The sequence below is a fragment of the Periplaneta americana genome, chromosome 4, assembly GCF_040183065.1.
Source record: "Periplaneta americana isolate PAMFEO1 chromosome 4, P.americana_PAMFEO1_priV1, whole genome shotgun sequence".
Classification (NCBI taxonomy): Eukaryota; Metazoa; Arthropoda; class Insecta; order Blattodea; family Blattidae; genus Periplaneta; species Periplaneta americana.
The window spans coordinates 192,866,781-192,882,255 of record NC_091120.1 but is presented as its reverse complement, the minus strand read 5'-3'; the positions used below and the strand labels follow the sequence as shown (position 1 = coordinate 192,882,255).

The following is a 15,475-nucleotide window of genomic DNA, read 5'->3' as shown; positions in this document are numbered from 1 at the left end:
TGTTAAGTTGTGTTTTCAAGATGCCTTATAAATTTTCGACTGCAGAATACGCCGATATTGTGTATGTTTATGGTTTGTGCGATAGAAGTTCCTTGCGTGCCGTCGCTGAATATGAACGACGCTTTCCGAACAGAAGAGTACCATATCGAAGAGTATTTACTGTCTATGGGGTTGGATGAAAGAGTTGGTATACCAAAGGAAGGTGGAAACGAGAGAGGAGCTAATCGACCGTATTTTGGATGCTGCACGCCGCATAAAAAACAGTCACGTGCAACTTTCCCGAGCAATGAGCGCGATTCACGTCCGAGCACAACAGTGCATTGAAGCAGAAGGAGGTACCTTCGAAATGTGCGAAAACATCGATCCCGACATCTAGAATATTAGGTATGTATAAACTTTAAATTTGTCCGTTAACTGTCTCTAAATGCGAGTTATTACAATGGAATCCCAGAAGTTTTTGTGAAATCAAAGAGCCATATCTCGAAAACGGACCTATATTCATATGAACTTTTTGACTCAGAATGACTTCAGAATTCACATCCCAAATTTTTTACCTTTCCTCGTGAATCAACCTGTATACATCCCTCCTATAACAACACTAAATTCAGTCTTTTTTATATACACTGTCTTTAAAAATAGATAATATTTTTATTATTTATCTAATATATTAGAATATACATTTGAACGGGTTACATCAGCTTCTTGTCTATGCGGATGACGTGAATATGTTAGGAGAAAATCCACAAACGATTAGGGAAAACACGGAAATTTTACTTGAAGCAAGTAAAGCAATCGGTTTGGAAGTAAATCCCGAAAAGACAAAGTACATGATTATGTCTCGTGACCAGAATATTGTACGAAATGGAAATATAAAAATTGGAGATTTATCCTTCGAAGGGGTGGAAAAATTCAAATATCTTGGAGCAACAGCAACAAATATAAATGACACTCGGGAGGAAATTAAACGCAGAATAAATATGGGAAATGCGTGTTATTATTCGGTTGAGAAGCTTTTATCATCTAGTCTGCTGTCAAAAAATCTGAAAGTTAGAATTTATAAAACAGTTATATTACCGGTTGTTCTGTATGGTTGTGAAACTTAGACTCTCACTCAGAGAGGAACATAGGTTAAGGGTGTTTGAGAATAAGGTGCTTAGGAAAATATTTGGGGCTAAGAGGGATGAAGTTACAGGAGAATGGAGAAAGTTACACAACGCAGAACTGCACGCATTGTATACTTCACCTGACATAATTAGGAACATGAAATCCAGACGTTTGAGATGGGCAGGACATGTAGCACGTATGGGCGATTCCAGAAATGCATATAGAGTGTTAGTTGGGAGGCCGGAGGGAAAAAGACCTTTGGGGAGGCCGAGACGTAGGTGGGAAGATAATATTAAAATGGATTTGAGGGAGGTGGGATTTGATGGTAGAGACTGGATTAATCTTGCTCAGGATAGGGACCAATGGCGGGCTTATGTGAGGGCGGCAATGAACCTTGCCTGCAATTTCACTAATTTCCTTCCATAACGTTTCCATTTTATGGATATCTGTGTATTTTTTGGAACTAATATCGTACAGGGCAGAATGTTTGGAAACACATTAATGAAAGTTTCATAATTTATTTGTGAGAAATTGCTAAATACACGATGTTTTGCAGCCATATTTGTGTTATCGTCACTCGATTGTTTTCTAAATGAATGACGATCATCGCTGTCAATTTGAAGCCAAGTCAATCAAGAGCAATGAACGCCCATGCAGATCGCTGCAGCCTGCGCAGAACTTGTAAAAAAAATCACCTCCATTTATTTATATGTAGAGCTAATCATGCAGTGTTGTTCGCTCAGCGACAATTGCCATAATGGAACCACAGTCTAGTGTATACAGTCACGAAGCTTGAGTTGTGAGGGTGCTAGGAACAATAGACTGTGCCAGTACTATTTCGCATTGTCTGTAATGAGGCATTATTAGTGATCCTAGTGGTTAGCAACTATCTATGGATGCATATTTATTACGTATTGAGCTTCGTGAGTGTATATACTAGATTGTGATGGAACCATAGCTTCAGACTGTTTTAGAATTGATTCTAGAACAAACAGTGCCTACTATCTACTCGCCTTCTAAACTACTTTCTACCAAACTACCAACTACGGTTTTCCATTGTCTCCAAGTACAGCCACTTACACTCTGTTATAGTAACTCTTAGACATGAAGTCAGTCCAGTTTAGAGCACTTCTTCTGCACATACTGTTACATTAACTAGTCAACAATTTTTTTTTTTTTACATATTCTTGTATTGCACAGATACTGTATCATAAATAATGTCGGTTTTGGAGCAAAATTTTAGTTGGAGTATGTTGTGACAGGAAATTAATCTGATCTTCATTACCTTCAAAAGAAGAAAAATGTGAGGAGGACGTTCCTTCTTTTCCTCCCCCGAGGAACCGCCACTGCTAAAAATATAAAGACGTGGCCATTCAATCAATGGCATTTAAAAATTCTGCGTCACTTTTTCTCCTTCTTCTGCACCTCTTAACTGGAAGACGAAGGTAAATCAAGCCTTCAAAAGTGTCCTTTTCTAATATTTCATCTGCAATGGAAGAAGTACAACCTAAACCTCTCCTCCTCAAGAAAAAAAAAATACGCCATATATTTTCAAAAGAAGACATTTTTATTATTCTCTTACTTGGATATTGACAAGGCAATCAATGTCTTGCGTAACTTAATTGCTATATCTTTTATACAGGGATGTACAATATTGAAAGGTTTCTGGGTAGGGTAAATCACTATTTTTAATAATGCCTCTCAAAATTGTCAAAGAAAACAAAGAGTCAGAAAGAAATACATTTTAACAATGACAAGTTTGAGCTCATTATAGGTCTGTGACACCTCGATCACAATGATTCATACTATATGCCAGAAAGAAGAATACAAGACTAGGAGAACATTACTTCCATTATGTTATTGACTAAGTTTTTGATATGAATTGTCGAGTATCTTCGTTTCTTCATATTATTACGCCGCTTCACTGGTAAGAAGTTTTGTCGGGGCCTTGCAGTACGAGGCCCTTATTCGTGCTAGCAGTAGGTGAAGAGCGATGATTGTTGCCGATACAGCCGCCATAGTTAGCGAAGCCCCTGGTAGGACTCTCGACTACCGACTGCCCCACTGCGACGACAGCCCTGCCTTCTTTCCTTCCACAACTGTCCTTGGGGTTTGCCGAAGACAGAGAACTGGAACTAACCCCCGAGTCACTAGACTTCTCACTGAGGCAACACCCGCCTCTTCCCATACCCATGACGTTGCCACTTTCACAGCCGAGGCCCAAATCACTGCTGCCACCCACTACGTACTTCACCATAGTCAGCTTGGTGTTTGTCTCACAAGTGTCTTCTATCGTCCCACTATTGCTGTTGCCTCCGCAAGGAGGTGGCGATGCCGCTGCCTGGGGAGAAACATCTACCACGGAGGCATTCGTTGTGATGGCACAGAACGGGTTGGACGGTGAACGTTTGCTACTGGGGGAATCGAAATGAACTTGCTGCTTCTTGCCGCTATTACTGCATCTCACGCTGCCGACAGGTGATGGCGTCGAGGGGCTTCCCGCCTTGCGGCAGGACTCCACCGCGACGAGTTTCCCTCGAGCCACCACGTACGAATCTGATTTGAACTCCGTTCCGAACGAGCTCGTGGCGCAAGTCCTTATCGGGGAAGAGGACGACACGGAAGAAGAAACAGAGGAAGCACTGACCAGACTTCTTCCACCACTGACCATCCCTGAGAAATCAGCCGGCGGAAGCTGAGTGACGGGCGATGCACTCATAGTGGAAGAAGTCACGGGGATGTTAGGAAGGAAGCTCTGTTGCTGGGGAAGGGAGGAAGCTATGATCAAGCCTTGCTTATCAGAGTCTGCTACTTCGCTTGCAGCACCCTTACCGCCACCCCCTCTGTACTGCAGATCACTACCCTCTACACCACCACCAGAACACTGCTGTAACAACGGATGTTGTAAAGAAGCTATTAAACCTGAATCTAGATTATTAGGAATTTCTCTGCTACTACTGCCACTGCATTGATGCGTCCTTTCCCCCTGAGGGCGCAAAGAGCCGGCACCGCCTTCCTTCATCTTGGAGGCGCTGCGGCAGGATTTGTGGTGATGGTGGTGATGGTGCGGAAGGGTGGCGCCTGGCCCCAGTGCCGGGGACTTCTTGTGGTGGTGGTGGTGGCGATGGTGAGTATGCACACGGTCCTTCATGGTTCCCGATGAGGAGTCGTAGCAGCCGGAATCTCGCGGGAACTGCAGGCGGCGGAAGGAAGACTTGGACACATCCATCGGATGCTGCTGCTGCTGCTGTTGCTGCTGTGAGGCTGAGCACTCCGACTGCTGGCTCACGGATCCTGCATCATCGTCCTCGTCCTCACTGCTGCTCACCGGGCCCTCACCGTCCGTGTCCTCAGGACTGTCAGGTGCTGCGATCAAATCAAGGAGTTAGAATTACATTTCTTTAGTTAAGATTATTTAACATCTGTGATCATATCACGTGTTTAACATCTGTAGGGTCCACACCTGTGAAGTAATGGTTAGCGCATCTGGCCGCAAAACCAGATGGCCAGTGAAATGAGTCCGGGGTCCAGCACCGATAGTTACTCAGCATTTGCTCATATTGGATTGTGGGAAAACCCCGGAAAAAATCTCAACCAGGTAACTTGGCCCAACCAGGATTCGAACTGGGCCACCTGGTTTTGCGGTCAGACGTGCTAAGCGTTACTTCACAGGTGTGGACTCCTGTTTATATTGTGTGTTGTAGATGGATTGTGTTCATGTAACTGATTTTTTATTAATGTTTATGATGGTGATGAATCATGGTATGTAGAGTTCCTTGATAATAATTCAATATAAGAGTCGAGACACAGGATCCAAACAACACCTACTGGTACCTTGTTGCATAATTCATTAGCCACTTACAATGTCTTTGCTTCTACGAGTATTAAATACAAGTTGACAGGTTTTCCTTATTCCTTAATGATAAACTAGCTGTAATAATACCTTTATGTATTGCATACAATAAAGCATCGATTATCCGAAACAATTGGGGATGGGGGTATTCGGATAACCGATCATTTATGAAAACAAATTGTACCGATGTCATAGGAGCAGTATGAAATAAAGAAACACTGATATTAAACACAAAATTGTACATAACAGTATATATTTTGTATTACACGTCTTACAAATAACACAGAGAACTGACTAGCCTGGTTTGATCAGGACAAAATGGTCATTAAAATAGGCAGGATACGAATTAACAGGGGGGATGGGGGGATTCCCCCCTGTTGGAAAGTTATCCCCCTCTCATAAATTCATATTAGCATCCCTGCCAGGGATAACTTCTATTCCCCCCCTCACAAATTATAATTGTTTTAATACGAGTATACTTTATAAAGTACAGTATAAAGTAAGCAAATAAAATAATATTGATGTATTACCATCACCGGCAAGCCGACAACAATAAGTTAGGAGGTACACGTCTTATCTTAAGCCTGTTCATGGATATAATTATTATTATGATCAAGATGCAAGACAAGCAACTCAGTGCGACCAAGCGTTGAGCCGTATCGAATGAGGATAATAATAATTTTATGTATGGTATTCTCTATCTAGGATTCTATCCCCCCCTCATCACAAGTCTTAATTCGCACCCTGCCTACAGTTTAAGAAAAGAAGTCCAATTTTTTTTTTTTGCTTCAGAGCTGAGAGACTTTTTTTTTGCCGCTAAATCTCGCAAACAGCGCTAGCGAAACTTCTACATGGCGCATGCGCAAATTTAAATTTGCCGACTGGAATGCTTTCAGTTAACCGATATTTCAGTTGATCGCTATTCGAATAATCGATGCTCTACTGTATAATAAACTATATTAAGATTATATTAGTATAATATATTATAAAATTATGTATCAAATGCATTCTAGAAATACTTCTGAGATTTGAGTTAACACACAGTCAAAAAATACGTACAGTCATAGTCGTGTAGTAATTCGACAGCTGTCAGGATCTTTGCTCGATGTTCAGGATTGGTGATTCCCAAGTAATCGAGGTCTTCGGCCTCGAGGTCCTTGAACAGTTCCAGATCTTCATAGCCATTGAGGACAAACACAGAGATGTGCTCCTGTTAAAAAAGCATACACAACACAGTTCAGGAAAAAAAAAAGACGTTAATACGAGAAACATAGCATGTCAGATTATAAAGACTGGGACGTAACGGATTTCGTACACAAAATAAGGTTTTAAAATTTGTTACGAATTGTCTCTTGGTTTGCTGTAGTCACTTGGGTTCCCAATGGATGTCGGTTATATCGTGCAACCAGTGGCGGCTCGTATTAAGGGGCACATGCCCTCCCATTCGTTTTATTTTCCCACAAAAAAAAATAAAGCAATTTTTGCTTAAAATTATCGGATCAAAACTTAATGATTTAAGAGCTTCCATTCAGGTATAAACATACTGTGAAATGTGAATGCTTTCAGCTACGTCAAGCAAGTAAAATCGTGAAAACATCTGGCTCAGGCTCTGTAGTTCTAGTGGCCATCATTTGCACATGCGCACAGACAACTCAGAGTTTCAAGAGCAAGAAGAGTGGTGTGAGGTGATGGATGCGGAGGCGAGAAGATGAGAGGAGAAGTATCGGCCAGGGCTCAGTAATTCGAGTGATCATCCTGTGCATATGCTCAAATGGTTTTAAAACATAGAACACGATGAGGAAGGCGTTACATATAGAAGTATGATGGTAACACTACCATGGTCCGAAGAACCAATTGAGCTTAGCTATTCCGTAGCTAGATCTAGCTTTTTTAGATTAGCTACTATAATTGCTTTATTTCATATCAGAGGTAATGCTTTACTATGTTTTCCGATTAATTTAGCTACTAAAATTAAACTGTTTAACATTGTTAATATAGAAGTTTAGCTATATTCAAAATTATGGTAGGCTACTTTTTTATTAAGAGTGTTGGCAACATTGACAACAGTATAAAACACATTTTACTGGTTCCTGTGTTTGTATTCGTAGCGGCAATAATAAAATTCTGTGTGTTATTAATAATTCTCTTCCTTTCTATTTTAAGTGTGAAGTTAGTTACATTAGTGTTCGGTGTGTACTTGTTCATTTTAATATGAATAAAGTTCATAAACTAATTGGAAGGCAATTAGATTTCGACAGCAGAGTTCGCATCAAGAAAGACTGGCAGCATTAGCAATGCTTTCAATTGAGAGTAAAATAGTGCGTTTGATTCCTAACTTCAACCAGCGAGTTATCGAAGTATTTGTTCGAACTAAAGATCGAAGAATGGACTTCATTTATAAATAGAAAGGTTAATGTATAATACATTCTTGATATTTACATTTTGCTATTGAAATTTTCAGCAATTATTCAGTATGGCAAGCCTATGTTCGTGTAGTGAGGAACCTATGGGTTCAATTAATCCAATATTAGTGTTATAAGTTGTGCCCCGCCAAATAATTTGGTCACGAGCCGCCACTGCATGCAACAAAAAGAACAGAGTGATTTATATAGAACTGACACATTTCTTTCATTAATTGTTTCAAAACGAATTGTGCTAGCGACAACTTATTATACCTAAAATGTAGAGGAATTTTGGGAGATTATTTACCTCTATAGCAAATGTTGTCCGGCGTTGTCAAATCCGGAGATCTCGGTGGCCACAGGTTCCTGGTCGTCACATAACCGGATAAATGGAACCATGCTTCATCTGTGAACCATGTGATGGACAATATGGCAGGATTTTGCACAATGAACGTCTGAAACCAACAGCAGAATGTTCTGGAGTTTCGATTCCTTGTCACTAGATGCGCAGATGTTTATGTTTTATTCCTATTGTTGGCAGCTGTTTTCGACATTTTGTGTCAACGTGAAAATGCAGTACATATTAAATCAACGACTCTTCCTTGTGAAGCAATACTGGATTACGAATTCAATTACAGCTACTGAAAGGGCATACCAGTGAGAATTTGGTGTTCGCAATCCTCCCAAAAGAAACACAATGCTGGGACTGGTAAACAAATTGGAAACAACTGGATCTCTGGTGAGTGAGAAGGGCAAGCATCGTTCATCTAGGCTTCCCACGGTTGTTGTTGACATAAGAGCACGACTGGAGCAGTCACCCAAAAAATCATTAAGACGTTTGTCGCAGGAGACAGGGTATACCTACTCAATGTGTCAGAGAGCCTAAAGCCATATAGGGTTACGGTTGTTCATCAGCTACAGGAACTAGATAAAAGATTGAATTATTGTCGTTGGTTTCAGACGTTCATTGTGCAAAATCCTGCCATATTGTCCATCACATGGTTTACAGATGAAGCATGGTTCCATTTATCAGGTTATGTGACGACAGAATAATTTCCAGGAACCTGTGGCCACCGAGATCTCCGGATTTGACAACGCCCGACAACATTTGCTATAGAGGTAAATAATCTCCCAAAATTCCTCTACATTTTAGGTATAATAATTTGTCGCTAGCACAATTCGTTTTGAAACAATTAATGAAAGAAATGTGTCAGTTCTATATAAATCACTCTGTATATTTAAACTAATGGCGGTACTCGACTTTTCGTCATTCCCCTTTGTATAGAAGTTTAATTTGCAGCCATCTGACCTCCAAGTTCATCCTCTGCAGCAGTTCCTCGACGGATTGGGGCCTGCCCCTGGCAGTGGACCCACAACGCCGTCCACTGTACTTCCCTGCAGAGCGCTGGAGGCTCGCTGCCACTCGCTGACACATCTTGTCGCTCAGCAACTCCACGTTTATGAACTTGAAGTTGCCCACTCGGCTGTGCAGGATGCCTCTCCACAGTCCACTTGCGTTCATTGCTATCACGTCGATCACATCTCCTTTCTGGTGGAAACAAAACAAAACATTCATTGTCAAACTCTATGCCACCATTTCTCGAGCTTTACTGCTTTACACTTCTTACATACTTTGAACACTACATACAAAATGTTTATACAGCCAGTGCTGACATACTGCGGAGAAATTTTAATTACTTCACCTTTCATAAACGAAATAGAATATGTTCAAAACCAACCTTTCAGACTCATTACTGGTGGAATCAAAACAACTCCAATAGATTCTATGAGATTCCTCACTAATATTAACAGCATCAAAATGACAATAGAAGAAAAAGCATTGATTCAATATGAAAAACTTATTAGATTACCAGGAAACAATTGGCATTCATACAGTCCTCTCTGTAGATTGAAAACTCAAAAAAGTTTCATATCCATTGTTCAAGAATTAAAACAGAAAATCAATATCCTGAATTTAAAAGAAAACCTACAAATTAAACCAAACCCTTTAACTCTATTAAATATAGAATATAATCTAAATTTAACAGAAGAAATACTAAAATCAGAAGTAAACACTCAAATACTAAAATAATTGTCTTTAGAGACAATTAATATTAGGTACCCTCCACATAACTGGCTTCATTCATACAGCGACGGATCCTTGATCTCCAGAGAAGAAGGTGCCGGCGCAGGTGTTACGTGCTGTCTCTTCTCACTTTATAGATCTCTTGGGTATGGAACAACAAGTTTTGATGGAGAAATCATTGCAATAAGTGAAAGTCTCAGGAATCTTCTATGCCACATCAATAAATTTAAGAATGTAGTTATATTGTCAGATTCCAAAGCAGCTATTCTATCAATAGTCTCTAAACACACACTTTCATCTCAAAGAGCAGAAATAACTAAAATGGTCTCTCAATTAATATCACTCAATAAAAGAATTGTATTCCAATGGATACCATCCCATTGTGGAATCCTGGGAAACGAGAATGCGGATGCTTTAGCAAAGAAGGGCAGCACTGCTACTTACAGACCTGTTACTAAATCTACCTATTACTCTGTGAAAAGATTTATTAAATCTACATACTTAGACTTCAACAAACAAAATTTGATAACACAATCTCAAGGGAAAAAATGGAACTCTCTGCATCAAAATCCACAGTTAATTCCCGATTTAGCTGCATTTAGATTGGCAACAGGTCATGATTGTTTGGCCAAACACCTGCATAGAATTGGAATATATCAGTCCCCTAACTGCCCAGTGTGCAACTCAAACCAAGAAATGGATTCGAAACACCTCAAAATCTGCGCTTCAGTGGCTGGCCATGATAATATCTTTGAAAAATATTGGAGTGCAAGAGGTCAAATGACTTTATTGTCAAACGCCTGACATTAGAAAACAACAACAACAACAACAACTTCTTACATACAGAGTGATTTTATATAGAACTAACATATTTCTTTCTTTCTTTATTTCAAAACGAATGATGCAAGCCAGAATTTGTTATACCTCAAATGTAGAGAATCTTTGGGAAATTACTAACCTCTACAGCAAATATTGAAAATTCTTTATTTATTCGTCTGGAAATTCATTTAATGACCGTTTTTAACGTCAAATTAAGCAGGAGTTTTGATTCCCTGTCACGAGATGCGCAGATGTTTTTTCTTTATTCCTTATTGTTGGCAGCTGTTTTCGACATTTTGTTTTAGTCACTGAAAAAGCAGTACACATTAAATCAACGGCTCTGCCTTGTGAAGCAATACTGGGTTACGAATTCAATTACAGCTACTCAAAGGGCATACCAGAGAGAATTTGGTGTTCGTAATCCCTCACAAAGAAACACAATACTGGGACTGGTAAACAAATTGAAAACAAATGGATCTCTAAAAGAATAACAATTTTGATGACAATAAATATACAGAATAAAGAATTATACACATACGTGCTACATGCCCTGCCTATCTCAGAAGTCTGGATTTAATGTTCGTAATTATACTACGTGAAGAATACAATGCGTGCAGTTCTGTGTTGTGTAACTTTCTCCATTCTCTTGTAACTTCATCCCTCTTAGCCCCAAATATTTTCCTAAGCACTTTATTCTCGAACCCCTTAACCTCAAAATGAGAGTCCAAGTTTCATAACCATACAGAGCAATGCGTAATTAATTCATTTATAGTGTTCTCCCAAAGGCAGGTCTTTTATTGTAAACCCAGCATTCTCTAGTCTTTCCTATTTTCTGCCTTCCTCTTTGTCCCCTCATAAAAAAGGTAAAGGTATCCCCGTAATATGCCATGAAGGCACTTGGTGAGCATGGAGGTAGAGCCCCATGCTTTCCATGACCTCGGCACTAGAATGAGGTGGTATGGTCAGCAACCACGCTCTGACCGCCTTTTAATCCCGGGAAAGACCCGGTACTCAATTTTATAGAAGGCTTAGTGAACCTTGGGGCCGTTCTGAAACTTTGGCAACGAGAACCCCGGACCTTACAGTCCGTAGCCAGCTGCTCTACCAACTGAGCTACCCGGCTGCCTTTGTCCCCTCATAAGATCCATATATCTTAACAACCGGTATTATAACTGTTTTATAAATTCTAACTTTCAGTTTTTTCTTTAAAGACAGGATGACAAAAGCTTCTCAACCGAATAATATTTGCCATTATAATTTAATATTTTGTTCGTTTAATTTCGTATCGAGTGTCATTTATATTTGTTATTGTTGCTCCAAGTTATTTGAATTTTTCTACCCTTTTTAAAGATAAATTTCTAATTTTTATATTTATGTTCTGTTCACGAGACATAATCATATACTTTGTTTTTTTCGGAATTTACTTGCAAACCTATCTCATTACTTGCTTCATGTAAAATTCTCGTGTTTTCCTTAATAGTTTGTGGATTTTCTCCATCATTCAAGGCAGGGGCAGCTCTACAATAAGAACTGCAGAGCTGCAGAACCGCCATTTAAATGGACCTGAAAAAATTAAAAATGTAAAACGTGCTTTTATGTAATCTAGTTCATTGTTTCATTTATTTTTCCAATTCATTCTCCTTCGATTCGAGATTTTACTGTGTGTAGGAGCCTTGAACTGCTCGAGAATTTTAGCTGTAGTGTACTTTTCGGATCTGTGATCGGCAGTTCCTGAAGCTCAACGTAGGGTAATCGGCAGCAGAAAACTGGTTTTCTTTACCGTCCCATAAGACTGTATTAGAGCTGCAACCGAAGCAGCTCTCTCCGAATATACAAAAGAACCGCCAACACCCTCATCTCTTTATGACCTGCGTTAGAACACACAGGCTTCTGGACTACTGAATATCATTACAGTTCCAGTGTGTTATAGTACTGTGGGTGGTGTGATGTGATTAGTCAGTGTGTCTAAGGAAATATTTTATATTAAAAATAAATGAAATGAAACCTAATCGACCAACCCTTTTCGAAATTAAAAGAGAAATTGCATGTTAACTCAAGAAATTAGGACGTCCTACACAAAATTTAAATATTGAAATTTCTGGAAAAAGTCGAGGAAATCATGTAGCCTACTAGTCATTTTAATACCGAAATGTGTAATGGAAACGATTGGTTTTTTTCCCGCACACATGAAAACGCTTTGTTTTCTGTTTAGAGGAGAAAATACATGGACAAACACCGGAGTGAAGGATTTAGTTAATTTGACTTAAAAAACTAGAAAAGCGTATGGGGCACATCTCCACTACGTCACTAGTTGTACCAGGTGGGAGAGGTGTAGCGCACGGATGGTTGGAGTACAATTTCGAGTGCACAGTCAACTTCCAGAAGGGGCTGTAATTACACGTGTTATCCGATTTAAATGCAATAAACAGCATGCGTTTGCTAAATACACTATTTTTCATGCAGAACTGCCAATCTTTGTAACCACGGGCTGCTACTGATTCAAGGGCTACTGTAATTTTATTAATGACGTCACATATTAACAGAAAATGTGGCCACATTTCTCGACTGTCAAGCGCACAAACGTTTTACACTAACAGAAGAGAAACAGGATGGAAAAGAAAGAGGAAGGTAGAAGTATGGGTAAAAAGGAATGCGGAGAAGAAAATGTAGACGAAGAAAAAAGTGGAGAAGGAACAGAAACAGTATAATTCTAATGCAAATCCTCTAGAACTCCCAAATCATGAAGCCTCACCTTGAATCTGAGAGCGTCCTTATCGTACGGACTGGGAGTGTAGTCCACAAGAGCGCGGGCCTTTCCAATGACAGGGCCAACAACTGCAGTAGGGGTGGGCGCTCCCACTGGACTGCAGTCTCTGTCTTCAGCAGACAAAGAGCTGTGATTGCTTCCTGCTGCGGGAACAAGGGCCTGAGTACCTGCAATTAATGTGTTATACAGTTATCTACATGTCGTTCCGGTATTTACATGTTTACAATTGAATACTGTGCAGGAGAAAGGATTCAGCTTTTTCACAAGTGTGTAAGAAATCACAAAAAACGTTTAAAAATTTAGAAAAAAAAATGAATGAAACAAATTTTGTTTGCTTTTGGAAAAATTATCAGCATTTCACAGTCTAATTTTGTTATGTTTTTAACACTTTTAAATTGCGTACCTAAATCTTTATTGCTTCAATAATAAAAAAAATAATTATTTAAATTTATATTTAACAGTGAAACAAACAGAAATAGACTTTTTGTCATGAATTTGGATTATGCGTGTTACATTTATGGGAAATTATGTTGTAGGACTTGAACTTTCCCGGTGTTGGATATTTATTTATTTAATAATAACATGAATGAGTTACAAAGTTTTCAGGATTACACACGAGGAAGTTTATTAATGAAAAAAATATACATCTTGATTACACAACTTTTAACACTATATCACTTCGGAATATGTATTATATGTCTTTCTCGTGTTAAATTCTATCGTATCTGGTTAACATGTTTCGGCCTGTTATGGGTCTTCTTCAGAACTGGCTGTTGCTGGTCTTGGCGCCTTTTGTTTTGTTTCCTGTGGGGGTGTGTTTGTGTAGTGTAATGTGGAGTCAAAGAGTGTGTGTGTTCTGAAATTGAGTTGTGTTGAGAATTTCATTTGGTTGTGTTTTTGTGTGTCTGTATATTTCATATTGTTCTAGTGTGTTTAGTTTCTGGCCTTTTGGTTGGATGTGTAGAATTTCCATGTCTGTGTTGATGTCTCTGTAGGTGTGGTTAGCATTTGTGATGTGTTCTGCGTATGTGGAGGTGTTTTGTAATTTTGTTATGGCTGTGATGTGTTCTTTGTAACGAGTTTAAAACGATCTGCCTGTTTGTCCTATGTAGAAGTTGTTACAGGTGTTACATTTTAGTTTGTATACACCTTTGTGGTTGTATTTGTTTGTTTGTGTTGTTTGTGTGTTGAGATGTTTTTGTAGAGTGTTATTTTGTTCTGTATGCGATGTTGTAATTAAACTTCTTGAATGAGGTTGCAATCTTGTGTGTGTTTTTGTGGTTATGTTTTGTCTTTCGTATTATGTTGTCTATTATGTTAGGGTTGTATCCGTTTTCTTGTGCTATGTATTAGATTGTGTTTAGCTCTTCTTTGTAATCTTGTTGTTCATTGGTATGTTGAGTAGTCTGTGTACCATTGTTTGGAATGCACTTGTTTGTGTTGTGTTGGTTGGATGTATCGTGTATGTGTTGTTGTTGTGGGTTTTCTGTAGACTTTGAATGTGTGTTTGTTGTCGACTTTTGTTATTGATATTTAATACTTATTATTTTTTAAGTATACCTCTGACTGTGCCTATTGTATATCTTAATGGCCAAATATATTGACTGATTGAAATGTGTCACGTATACTTACTGGATCCTGAGCCACTTGGCAGACTCTCGACAGAGCTGGTAGATGGAAATCCTTCTCTTCGCTCATTTCCTTCCTGAGCTGTCGAGGCTGGTGCAGGGGGAGGCGGGGGATTTGGTCCAGAAGCTCTCAGTCGTGATATCTTCTTCTGCACATCCTGTCTCAAGCCACGCATTCGACCTACAAGAGACACTCCGCCACTCCGACCTCCTGAATCACCAGGCTGCAACCAGAAATGCTGCTCAAATGCAAGAAAGACGCACAGAAGATTTCTTTCGTATGCAAACCATAAATATTAATCTTGCGATTCATAGTTCAAAATCAGACATTTGGGGCTTTTATTTATAACGAGTCTTTGTCAAGATACTCTCACGTACATTGTAAGAGAATCATGAATATCGAAAAATAAATAAATAAATAAGCAAATAAATAAATAAATAATTAAATAAATAATAAAAAATAAATACATAGACAAATAAATAAATAAACAAATAAAAAAATAAAAAATAAATACATAGGTAAATAAGCAAATAAATAAATATAAATAAATAAATAACAAATCAATCAATAAATAAGGTAAACAAAATATATAAATAAATTCTAAACAAATAAGTGAATAACTGAACTAAGTAAATAAAATAAATACAATAAATAAATAAATAAATAAATAAATAAATTCAGTAAGTAAATAAATAAATAACTAAACAAATAAAAAATAAATACATAGATAAATAAAAAATAAATCAATAAATAATATAAATAAAATATATAAATAAAGTCTAAACAAATAAGTAAATAAATTAATAAACAAATAA

General features: G+C 38.5%; 1 protein-coding gene across 1 annotated transcript in view; it reads right to left on the bottom strand.

Annotated features, from left to right (window-relative positions):
* Positions 1–2,650: 2,650 nt before the first annotated feature.
* The window catches only part of LOC138698983 (uncharacterized), a 546,464-nt gene continuing 533,639 nt past the window's right edge, over positions 2,651–15,475 (bottom strand). Inside the window, exons 13-17 of the mRNA XM_069825170.1 lie at positions 14,664–14,883; positions 13,017–13,198; positions 8,669–8,908; positions 6,017–6,167; positions 2,651–4,470 (exon numbers count right to left, since the gene is read on the bottom strand). Of these exons, the coding sequence (XP_069681271.1) occupies positions 3,026–4,470; positions 6,017–6,167; positions 8,669–8,908; positions 13,017–13,198; positions 14,664–14,883 (2,238 nt within the window). The 3' untranslated portion in view covers positions 2,651–3,025. The remainder of the gene's footprint in view (positions 4,471–6,016; positions 6,168–8,668; positions 8,909–13,016; positions 13,199–14,663; positions 14,884–15,475) is intronic.